The sequence below is a fragment of the Mustela erminea genome, chromosome 7, assembly GCF_009829155.1.
Source record: "Mustela erminea isolate mMusErm1 chromosome 7, mMusErm1.Pri, whole genome shotgun sequence".
Taxonomy (NCBI): domain Eukaryota; kingdom Metazoa; phylum Chordata; class Mammalia; order Carnivora; family Mustelidae; genus Mustela; species Mustela erminea.
Genome location: NC_045620.1, coordinates 129,638,572 through 129,651,394, shown reverse-complemented (window position 1 = coordinate 129,651,394; position 12,823 = coordinate 129,638,572). Strand labels below are relative to the sequence as shown.

General features: G+C 40.6%; 1 protein-coding gene across 3 annotated transcripts in view; it reads right to left on the bottom strand.

The window, feature by feature from the left end:
• Window positions 1–5,742: 5,742 nt before the first annotated feature.
• Window positions 5,743–12,823, bottom strand: part of CYRIA (CYFIP related Rac1 interactor A) — a 104,828-nt gene continuing 97,747 nt past the window's right edge. For all 3 annotated transcript variants that reach the window (XM_032353256.1, XM_032353257.1, XM_032353258.1), the window contains 2 exons: window positions 11,087–11,157; window positions 5,743–9,109 (listed from right to left, as the gene is read on the bottom strand). In XM_032353256.1, the coding sequence (XP_032209147.1) occupies window positions 9,046–9,109; window positions 11,087–11,157 (135 nt within the window). In that variant the 3' untranslated portion in view covers window positions 5,743–9,045. The remainder of the gene's footprint in view (window positions 9,110–11,086; window positions 11,158–12,823) is intronic.

Here is a 12,823-nt window from a genome sequence, read left to right as displayed (position 1 = left end):
CTATGAGGCCAGAATTATTCTGATACTAAAGACAGGAAAAATCATTACAAGAAAAGTAAATTGAAAGCTAAGAACCCTCATGAACATAGGTGCAAAAATTCTCAACAAATTTTTAAAAGCCAAATACAAAAATGTATAAAAAGGACAAAAAAATCTTGAGTAAGTAGAGTTTATCTCAGCATTGCAAATTTGGTTTAACATTCAAAAAATTCTTAAATATGATTCCATATTAATAGTCTAAGAAGTAAAAAAAAAAAAAGATGTGATTATCTTAATAGATTCAGGGAAAGCATTTGTCAAAATCCAACATGTATTATTTTTTAACTCCTTAAACATATTAATAATAGCTTTTTAAAGTTTTTGTCTGCTGGGCACCTTGGTGGCTCAGTCATGAAGTGTCTGCCTTGGGCTCAGGTCATGATCCCAGGGTCCTGGGATTGAATCCCACATCAGGCTCTCACTCCCCCTGCTTGTGTTCCCTCTCTCACGGTATCTCTCTCTGTCAGATAAATAAATACAATCTTTAAAAAAAGTTTTTTCTGGGGCGCCTGGGTGGCTCAGTGGGTTAAGCCGCTGCCTTCGGCTCAGGTCATGATCTCGGGGTCCTGGGATCGAGTCCCGCATCAGGCTCTCTGCTCAGCAGGAGCCTGCTTCCTCCTCTCTCTCTCTCTGCCTGCCTCTCTGCCTACTCGTGATCTCTCTCTGTCAAATAAATAAATAAAATCTTTAAAAAAAATTTTAAAAAAAAGTTTTTTCTAATTTTATCATCTCTGATATTTATGGATATGTCTCTGTTGTACTGATAAAAGTTCTCTGATTCTCTGCATATCAACTGAATTTACTATATATTGTATATTGTAGATGTTATATTTTTAAGGGTCTAGTGCTTTTATTGTGTGATTTATTGATGATTGATTTAATTTCCAGTATAATTAACATACAGTGTTATATTAGTTTCTGGTGTACAATATAGCACACCAGGTGTGTGGTGTAATTCAACAATTCCACATATCATCTGGGGCTCATCACTACAGGTGCACTCCTTAAGCCCCATCTATTTCACCCATCCCCCCATCAGCCTCCCCTCTTGTAACCACCAGCTTGTTCTCTATAGTTAAGAGTCTGTTTCTCGGTTTCTCTCTCTTGGCCCTTGCTTGTTTTGTTTCTTAAATCGCACATAAGTTTGGAATCATATGGTATTTGTCTTTCTTGCACTGGCTTCTTTTGCTTAGCATTGCATTTTCTAGCTCCTTCTAGGTCATTGAAAATGGCAAGATTTAATCATTTTATGGCTGAATACTATTCCATTGTATATATACATATATACCACATCTTATTTATCCATTCATCAATTAATGGACATGAACTGCTTCCATAATTTGGCTATTGTAAATAATGCTGGTATGAACATAGGGTGCACATATCCCTTTGAAATAGAGTTTTTGTCCACTATGTATTCTTGGTAAAAGTTCTCAGCAAGAAAAAGAGAGATTCTTAATCTGGTAAAGGACATTTACATATAGCCTACTACTAACAACACTCACAATGATGAAAGACTAGATGTTTCCCTTTAAGGCCAGGAACTAGGTAGGAATATTTATTCTTACCACTTTTATTCAACATTTTGCCGGAGATTGGTTAGTCTTATAGGGCAGGGAGAAGAAATAAAAGGGATTCCTATTGAGAAAGAAAAAGTAAAGCTGCCTTTACTCACAGATAGTTTATGTAAAACATTTACAAAATCAAAGAGGTCTAAACAAATGGGGGAGATTCACCGTATTTACAGATCAGAAGATTCAATATTTTTTAATGTCCATTCTTCTCAAATTGATGTGTAGATTCAATGAAATCTTAATAAAATTCCAACAAACTAATGTGTGTGTGTGTGTGTGTGTGTGTGTAGAAGTCAATAAGCTGATTTTCATGCAGAATACACTCTACCTTCCTATGGATATTTACAATGAATAAAAAATCTGGTAGTAAAAAAATAAGTAAGAAAATATTGTGTTTGACCTTGTTTCACAAGTACTGGAAAACTGGAAAAAAAAAAGCTTTTTTTAAAAAAAAATAGATCATAAATTAACATCTCTGGGACCAATTTTCAGGAAACTTGCTAAAGGCAATTATATGACACAGGCATGCTCAGATATATGTCACAGGAAGATGAGTGTTGGCTGCATAGAAAATGGGCAGGGGGGAGAGTAAGGACTGGATGATCTTCTAAGGAAAAGATGGTGAAGTATAAAGGAAATAAAGCAGAATGAACTGGGAGAAGTTGATTTTGAGACTTTTTAGAAAAGATATATGTTAGGACTTAATGATCAGCTGAAGGAATTAGGGTAAAGAGGAAGAAGAGTCATTCCTATGAGTTTGGCTTGAATCTAAAACTATAAATATAAAAACCCAAGGTGATACTTGAGCCTTTCCAAAACTATTTTCTTTCCTTTTTTAAAAATTTAATTTTATTATTTAAGTGTTCCAAGATTCATTGCTTATGCATCACACCCAGTGCTCCATGTAATAAATGCCCTCCTTTAATAGCCACCACAAGACTCACCCATCCCCCCACTTACACTCTTGGTGGGAATGCAAGTTGGTGCAGCCATTTTGGAAAACAGTGTGGAGATGCCTTAAGAAATTAAAAATAGAGCTACCCTATGACCCTTCAGTTGCACTACTGGGTATTTATCCCAAAAATAGAGAAAAAGAAAGGTCATATGTACCCGAATGTTCATAGCAGCAATGGCCACAGTCACCATACTATGGAAAGAGCCAAGATGGCCCTCAATAGATGAATGGATAAAGAAGAAATGGTTCATATAATATTATGCCTCCATCAGAAAGAATGAATACCCAACTCTTGTGTAACAAGGGCGGGACTGGAAGAGATTATGCTGAGTGAAATAAGTCAAGCAGACAAAGCCAATTATCGTACAATTTCACTTACTTGGGGAGCATAAGGAATAACATGGAAGACACTAGAAGAAGAAGAAGAAGGAAAGAAAAAGTGAATTGGGGGAAATTGGAGGAGATGAAATGAGAGACTGTGGACTCAGAGATCCAAAACTATTTTTTGCCCATCTTATGTGATATTCGAAGTCTCAGGACAAGGAAAAATGCATTCCCAGGTACCTAGCAACTTATTTTTTGTAATGAACATATTATCTTTAATAATCAGAGTTTTAGAGACAAAGTGAAACCAAGTAATAGGACAGATTCCACGATAAATGGCTAAGGACTGTTAGGACAACACGCCTAGATTGCTATCCAAGGTGCTGAATGGATTTGTCTAGTTATTGGAAACCCTCTGCTTCTGTTGCCCTTTTGCCTTTGCCTAAACTCAGTCCTCTGACGGAGTAGCAGCCTTGTCCCAGACCAAGCTAGACTTCATCTGATAGAATGCCTGTCCTTGCTAGAACTAACTGACTCTGACTTTTGATTAAGACAACAGACTGATTTCTCAACTGGACTCCTGGCATATCAGCTGCAAGCTGTAAGCTGTGTTCACAGAGGTTAAAAATATCCTGGAACGTAGGTAAATATTTCCTCCAGGAATAAAGTTGACCAGTCACGGGAGCAGAGACTTTGTTACTGTGGATAGTTGTGAGCTATAGAAATTCTCTGTGTTTCATTTCAGCACATTCAGGTGTCAGAACCCTGAAGTTTCCCCTTTACAGGCAATTTTTATTGGCTACTGGCTTACATTGAGCTTGACCCTGTTGGGATATATTCTTTTCCCTTAGGAACTTAACAGCTAGTATAAGAAATAAACATATAAAGTGCTGTTCAGTGCCCTACATCTAGCATCAAATAAATCAAATGCTTTAGAGACCAAGAGCAGAGAGGATTAGCATGAATTGAGGGTGGTTAGGAAAAGTTTCTGGAAGAGGTAGAGTATGACCCTGATGTCTAGGTAAACTTCAGGTAGGCAAGGAAGAAGAAGGGGTGCGTTAATGACAATACCATAGGAGTGGAAATGCCCATGACACATGAAAGTAGTAAATACTCACCTGGGTCTGCCTAGAGCTCCCTATTCTTTTAACCTCCCCACCCACATTCACATATAACACTATCGCCTTTATCTACACCCCCACAGGGTTTGCATTATTTCTCTTATACAAAGGGAAGACAGTTTTCCAATGTGGAAAGAGCTTTTTAAAACCACTGATGCTCAAGCCACAACACTGTAGAAATGGCTAATAAAATATAGCTCCTAACTTGAAACAAAGCCCGTCATGGGGCGAACAAGAACAATTAAAAAAATAAACAGTAAGTGCAGGGAGAGAGAAGAACAATCTAGAGATATACAGTTTGTAGGGAAAATTGGAAGATTTCATAAGGAAAAGACTTTCTTAAATGAGTTTACAAGATGTCTCAGCCTAAATGACTCTACAGAAAATTCTGGGATTTATCTAAAATCCTACTTACCACAATTTCAAATGAATTTTTATAGAGTTTGTAACTTGAGGTGACCAGAGCAGAAAAAAGTCCCTTCTTTGTAGTCTGACTTTGAGCTGAAGAGACAGAACAGTCAACACCTCTCTTTATTGCTGTATAAAAGGTGTATGGGCGTGTGATCAGCAAGGCTTTGTTTGTTTCTTTGTTTCTTTGTTTTGTTTTTACTATTAGGGATCAGGATTTTGGCACTGGATGGAATAACGTACTTAATGAATATTAATAGTACAAGTAGATAGTATAAAAAGTATAAGTACATATTATTTAGTATTACTTAATTACTTAAGTTGTGATGAATAAATATAGTACAGACGTTTCAAGCAAAAAATGCCTGCCTAGAAATTCTATCTAGTCAGTGATACCTCAGAGTATGAAGTCAGTGTGAATAGAGATCACATATATTCACTCTTTACCAGGTTTCACGAATGTGACCAGCTAAACTCCTCATCTCCATCCTTTCAAGAAAGCCCTGATTAATAACCAGCTTTTTGGATGGCATGAAGGTATTCCTCATTAACTGTATTCCTCTTAACAATCACACATACACTCATTTTTTTCCCATGTATCTTAACTCTCAACATTCATTTACTTAGCGTCTTTCTCTTTCTCTCTTGGCCCCTTTTCTTCTCTCTCCTTCCAGCTTGAGTCCATTTATAATTCATCAGTGTGTCAGTTTACAGAAAATTTGTCATTCCTACTCATTTCTCTTTTGAGTCCTAAATAGTCCTAATTATTGTATTTTTGTTTTTTGTATAGAAAAGGTCTCTTTTGGAGACTGTGACCCATTGATAGCACACACAATTAGGTCAGGTGGAAAACATAAAATGTCCAAGGATGCTCTAAGCGGTTTCCATATTCAATTTTTAAAAGAATTGCTTTAGAGCTTAAGTTGCCTAAAAAATAAACATATATAGAATAAGGCAATGAATGGCTGATATTGTTGAATCCATATAGGGCTCCTACTCTCAAAAGATAGAATGTGTGGGTATTTATCAGTGTTCCTTAGCATCCTTGGGCAATTAAGTCTCATGCTTCTCTAGATATCAATCTACCTCTTTTTATTCTATACCTTTTTAAATAATGAAAGATCTTTGCTTAAATAAATAAAATATAGCTGGTACCAAGAGCAGAACATTTTTCATATTTTATGTTGTGGGTAAAGAAAGGTGAAAGGCAGATGGTGTGATTTGCTGGTCCTCAGAGCAGTTGTTTAGCAAATACTGATGTTTAGCAAATATCTATGATCATGGGCTCATCACATGGAACATCATGTAAAATAGAGGTATATTTTTAAATATATGTACCAAACTTTAATTTTCATTTCACACTCAAAACTTCTGTACAAAAAGAGGCAAAGCAGGCAAAAAAAATTACAATGACTTTAGCAAACAACATATGACAACTTTAAAACAGGTTTGTGTATGCAACAGCCTTTATAGATGTAATGGAGAAGTTAGGTTCCAAAATGTCTTTAAGATAAAATTCCACTGTTTATTATGAATGCATAGAAAAATTTGTAGCTGGGTGGATACCAGATTGAATGAGAATTCTCTGAATTCTACTTGCACAATTGGATTCCAAGACTGGGTAGGCTTCATTTTTCTTTTGAGGAAGCACGATTCTACTTTTTTAAAACTTAAGTGTGATGATGTATCAAAAACCTCAGTTTACCATTAATGTCTTGATATAATGATGATGACTAGAAGCAAATGATGAAGCATGAGATTAACTAACAATTAAGAGATTACTATCAAGACTTTCTTTCTGGTTGTTAATAAATTCTCCAGCCCTAATGGGCTACCACAATTCAAAACACTCATCTCCACTTGCTTTCATTAGCAGTTCTTAGTGATGCATGAAAAACTTCTGAGAATAATGTCATGGTGTCAAAATAGCAGTACATCTGAGCAATGTGATTTTCACCTGTTGTCTGCCCCCAAATAAATAGCTGAGTAATGGAAAACACTGTTTATTTGAAAACTATGAAACATCAAATATGAAATATAGTTAACATCAACATGGATACTGTGGCTAGCACTTTCCCCTAAACCACCCACGGGTCTTAAACACATGTGCATGCAGCACACACAGGAAAAAAAAAAAAAAAAACCAACAACAAAAAAAACATGATTGTTCACAGACTCCTGGTGCCTGGAGGACAGGCTGTTAAAAGAATTTGTCTCCCACAGTAGCTCAGGAGTGGATCCAAGGTCCATTACCTGTTAGTGATCACAGACGTTCAATTAACTTCTCCTCCTGATCACCAGAGGCAACATTTCTGGCCCTGGGCTTTTGAAAATCCATGTACAGATGAATCCTAGCTTTGAAACAAGGTGGCCTGGCTGTATTGGGGCAGGCCAGCAGCCCCTCCTGTATATTTGGTCCCATTTGATAAAATCTTACTAAAAATTATAAATGTGCTCAACTGTTTCTTCTGTTTCCTCTTTCCTCTCTCCAAGACTTAAGCTCCTCACCCGATAACGGGAACAAAGGGACCCAATGATGATAAACATCGAGAGCCTCTATGATTCTTTTCTTGATGTTGCTGCCCAAAATTGCTGCCCAAAGATGACATGTGGCTGCCAAATAGAGCATTTCTTAAGCTAAATAGTCAATGAATTTGACTATTTACCTTGTTGTTACCCTATCTCCCAGCTTCCTCTAAGGTGTTAAGATCCCCAGATTTGAAAAGATCATGAAGGCCATCAAAGTGCATTTCTGTCCTGATGAGAAAGCCCCATATCCAAGGAGCTATATTTACTCAGCTTGAAAAGCTAAGGAAAATAGTCTTTTTTTCTCTCTCTGTTGACTGGCATTTAGATATAAACCAGAGAATCTGTTCTGCCACTTGATTGGAATTCTTGTTGCTGTTGTTGTTAAAAATAAAACAAAACAAAAGTATGTTTCCCCCTTTTTGGAGAACTCGAGAGAATGCCAGCTGGATCCTAAAGTCTGGAGATCAATTATGTCTGACAGCTCCTTCCTTGGGATATGGTGCATGAAACCCCGATGTACCCAGGCCCAATTTCTGGGATTATCAATCACTCGGCAACACTTTCTTTCTATCAGAAATAGGCAAGTAATAATATAAGCCAGACTGAAGGTTGACTTTAAAGTGTCCAATCTCATTCCATAGTATATATGCATAGGCCACATGGTGAAGAGGAAGAGTCAGGAGTGAGGGATCCTGGGCTCTAGTTTTACCTGGGGTCTATCCTATTTGATTTCACCCTTGTCTGGTTTCTCCACTGGAGGTTGGAATAGGAGATTTCCAAGATCCATTATAAGCTCTGATCCACATAAAGAATGACTCTAGGCCCTGTCTTATTTTCAATCATCAAGACAAGATGGCGTGATGCTTCCTGGACGGTCTTTCTTAAGGAAGCATGTAAGAGTCTGCCATTCTATTGGCTGGTTGCCTTGCAGAGATTGTCTGTTCTATTTGTCCATTTTATAGATGAAGAAAGTGATACACAAAGACCTTAAGTGAATTTCCAAAGATCACACAGTGGATCAGTAAGGTTAGGACTAAATCCAGGTACCCGGACCAAAGTTGTACACATTGCAACAAGCTAGCTATGTGGTCAAGGAGGAGCTACCTTTTCAATAGTAGGGGACTGGAAAATGTAGGGTCTCCCTGCTCTGAATTCCCTAGTCTTCTGGAAATCAGTGAAAAACCTGAGACCTTTGTCACCACATGATCAATCTACAAAGGGCAGGGCCCATTTTAGGAGGGGGGCTGGGTTTCCAGCACCCCACAGACACCTGGAGTGCCAGTAAAATTACCCAAAGCCAGAGGCTTGAAGTGGAGAGAGGACTGTCCTGTTGCCTGTGTCTCCTTCCTCCCAGCCTGTCCCCCACTTCCACTACAACCACCTTCCCAGCTCATCTATGACAGCACATCTATCTATACCCACTTCTTTCAAACGAATGGATTCAAGTGCAGGTGATTTTCCTCTTGCAGAATTGAAAGGGAATGTTAGAGGAACATAAATCCAGAGATAAGGAGAATAGGTTGATAAATAAAATACGTGCAAACAAAAAAGCTGCACATGTGGTTTGCAGTCTGAGGAAAGAGGTGGGGTGGGGGGCGTGCTGAATTCCAAACACTTGAGTTGGAGTCTTCACATGCATTTTTCTTTTCTTGGATTCCTCTCTCCCTCTGTCAGGATAATGGTTGTGTTTCTTGTAGCCAAGCCGACACAGGAAATCAAATAGTTCGTGTTTCTATAAGTAAACTTCCCAGAGAGATTACACATCTAGAATTAAAACACTACCACAAACTATTGGGAATTTCGGATTGTTATAGGGGTAGTTAAAGGACTGCAGTAGGAAAGATCAACATCGCCAAATTTTGGCTTTGGAGAAGAGGGCTTTGTTTTAGACATCAAAGGTAAGGCTCTCAAGTCAATTTATGCTCTGCTGGGTCGAGTCAGTCAAGATACAAATTAAAGTCCATATATTTCAGTGACAAGAATGAAACGGTTATGTAAATACACAAGTATTAACATCAATCTGTATTAAATTATGTAAACATGTACATCTTCTGAGGTCAGTACATAGATCCTCTTCTCTCCTCCGAGCAGAGCTCTACTGAAGCATTGCTCGAATCTGTTTGGAAGTTGATTCATCATTCAAGTGCTTGGTAGTGAACCTGGATGGAGAGAAAGCGACAGGGGTCAGCGTGTGAACAGTCCTCTGCCAAAGCTTCATGATGACTCTCAGCCCATCTTTACCTTGAGAGACACGATGGCTATGTAAAAATCAAACTTGGGCTCTTTCCTTATACAAAGAACCACATTTTGATGCCCAGTGTATTTTCAGAAGGATTTAATATTTGATTCTTCTTCCCAGAGGAATTTTGGGATTGTGGTTATTCAACCATTAGACCTTTTATCTAATCAAATAAATACACGGAGGAGACAGTAGCCGTCTCATTTTCTGGGGAGAGAGACTTGGTGTAAAGGTGTGTGACATTTCAGCCGTCTCAGATCCCCTTGCTGAGTTACAAATTTCAGAATGTGGCTCCGCAACCCAACATTCCCCTAAACCTCAATGCTGATGGTTTTCTACTTTCCTGGGAATGCTTATGCTCATTGTCACCACAAGGGGGCCCGAATGCAGGTAAACACACCAAAAAAAGGTGGGGGGCAGTCTGCAACGTCACATTTACCTGGCACAGGCCTGGGGTCCGGAAAGGGAAGGGAGGGGAATTAACATGTCATCAAACCCCGCCAAGTCCCAGGCACTTTGTGTACGTTCTCACTTCACCACACTAACTCTGCAGGAGAGGGTCCTGTCTCCATTTGACAGGTGAGAAAACTAAGAATCAGAGAGGAGATATCACCCATTTCAGACCACAAATCTGCCCATGTGTGATTTGTGAGCGATCTGTGGCTTCTGATTTGGACGCAAGTCTGTCTGCCTCCAGAGCCCTTCATCACAGACAAGACACCGCAGATACCTGCACTCGTTTGGGACTCACGGCTCAGTCGGTGCCCTGCTCTTCACGAAGCCTTGCTTGACTGAACAAAGTTGGAAAGTTAAAAAAAAAAAAAATTCAGGCATTAACGCCTTACTGTGTATGGGAAGCCAACGTGCCATGAAATGGGCACCAATGGAAAAAAGCTTGGTTCATGCACAGAGTCTGGGAGGCTCCATCTGTTCTGAAGGACAATGACCTAGCAACTCCACAAAACAGCACTGACCTCAGTTTTATTCATTAAATGTGTGGCTGTTTCTTCCTTTACTAAATGGGGGTGACAGATCACCTCCCCCTGTGAGCTATGACGCACTCGGGAGTGGGGCACAAGACACGAGTGTTGCACACAGAAGGCTGCTGGTCCATTCCACTTGTGCTAACTGAGCCCTTCCTGCCCGCACAACAGAGAGTGGGACTCGGGGAAATCAAAGATGAATGAGACAGCGAGGACCTGAAACCTTCCAGATTGCAATCCAGCATTGGAATAATTCACATGGTAGGATGAGTCAACAAATTCCTGTCCATGTGTCATGGCTAAAAAATAAGAATGCCTTCTCTGGAGTGAATTAAGTGCGTGTATCCTTGGAAGAGAGGCCGCTGGGGCATCAGCTGTTAGCAGGGAGAAGCCGAGATGAACCACAGCGACCAAATACTTGGGCATCAAGACAGGGTTGAGCAGGTCCCCCAGGGAGCTTTTGAATGAACACAAAGTGGATGCCTGTGTCCCCACCCTCGAGACTCTAATTCGTTCGGTCAGGTTGGAGCCTGAGTGTCAGGGTTTCCAAAAGCCACCCACCATTCCCAGATACAGTCAGGGGAGGGGACAGGAAGACTTGGGAAGCGGCTTCTGCTGAGTCTCCACTCACCACAAGATGGCACAATGTGGAATGAGGCTCCTGGCCTGTGGGGTGACCAAGACCCAGGGTTAGGCTCTAGCTCTGTCATCTGCTGTGTGACTTTGGGGAAGTTATTCAATTCCCTACATCTCAGTTTCTTCTGTCTGAGAAAAATGGTGCTGACTTCAACTGGTTGTTGGGAAGATTAAACGTGTGAAGACATGCCGGGGGTCAAGCCTGGTGCTCCAGCGCCTGATCCCTAAGAACATCTGAATTTGAAGGCGCTCCGAAGGGTCGTGGGGCTGAGGCTTACCTGAGGGCATTCAGCAGCCCCTCCACGCTGTCCGGGGCCTGTTCCTTTAAAACCTTTATGCAGCCTTTCATCTGCGAAGAGAAAGCACAACATTTTGTGAATAGCCTAGCAACGGTGTCTGTGGTAGCGTCCGTTCACGCTACTGATGGTCTCTAATCAGATCGCGTTGTTTCAGCCCAGAGAAATCAAATCAGAAATGACCCACAGACCTTCCTACTTGCTCAGGGAGTTGCTCCTCGGGGCAGTTCTCGAAGTTGTGTATCACTTTACTGTCAAACACTTAACATTTCCCTTTCTTTATCCTTCCTTCCTTCCGATATAGCTAAAGATCATCCAAACCGGATGATGACCTCATTAACTTCAACAAGTAGAAGTAAACACCACCTCTTTGTGCTCCTAACAGCACACTGGCATTCATCAGAGGACCTTGGAGATTTTAATGCCTAGGTTATTTGGGCTCCCTCAGCAGCAGGGGACTGGTGAAGGACACAGGTCAAGGATATGAGGGGCACCTGGGTAGCTCAGTCAGTTGGGCGTCTGGTATTGAGCCTGGTTTCGAGCCCTGCATATGGGTCCCTGCTCAGCGGAGAGCCTGCGCCTTCGTCCCCCTCTGCCTGCTGCTCTGCCTACTTGTGCTCTCTCTGTCAAATAAATAAGTAAAATCTTAAAAAAAAAAAAATACAAGCCACTTGGGGGTGGATGGCTTGGGTTTCCTCCATCCATGTTTATTTAGCACCTGCATGAACCTGGGCAAGCTTCTTAGTTTTTTGCATCCTTGGAATATAATTTATTCATACTTTGGGGAGTGTATAAAAACTAAGTTTACATGGATCACATTATGCATATCTTAGAATTTTTTTTTTTTTTTTGGACAGGGAAGTATCTTCCTGCAAAAAATATAATCGCTCATTTTTAACTCAGATGTTCATGTGTTGTATTGAACCTGGGCAGACGAAGGGCCTCTTTTATGACGGTCTCCTTCAAATACTTCCTGTGGGACTATTTCTGGTATGTAGGAAGTTTTATCTTCTGGCCTGATAGACTCTGGTAGATTGAAGGAGGCAGCCAGAAGCACAGGGTTGAGAATCATTTGGGGGTCACAGTATAGGCTCATCAAGAAAGAATGTCATGGTCCCTCAGAGATGTCTGTCATAGGTGCAGGACAGCAGACTAAAACATGCCCAGTGTGTGCCATCCCGAGGCTGCTCACTTCCAAGAATGGGCTCCCAACCGAGGGATATAGAGATTTGGTCCCTTTCCCAGTAAAGTTCATGGTCTAGTGGAAGAAGAGACCCTCAAGGTTCTCCGGTAAGTGTCCATATTCTATCAGGAACACAAAGAGCCTGGCCTTCTGGCACCCAAGAATGGCATCTTTCTGTCAATGACCCAACCCTTCTGGGCCTCAGTGACTTGGCTCTGATGATTCACCCTTCCAGGAGCCTTCCTCCTCCCCTCTGTCCACTTGGGGAAATCCTAGCCCTTCTCCGAGATCCACCTCAAACATCACCCTCTGTCTCTTCTCTAAACAGAATAAGCTCCTCCACCATCTGGGTTTCCGGGATACGTTCTTTGTAAGTGCATGGAATGAATGACACGCATCTCAGGGCTTCACAAATAAATATTTGTGTTTTTTTTCCACAGTTGATGATACTCAAAAGATGTATAAATCCAGTGCGTGTAACTGCTGGCTTAGAAGCAGACTAGTATCTGAAAGAGCCCCTTTATGGTGTCCAAGAG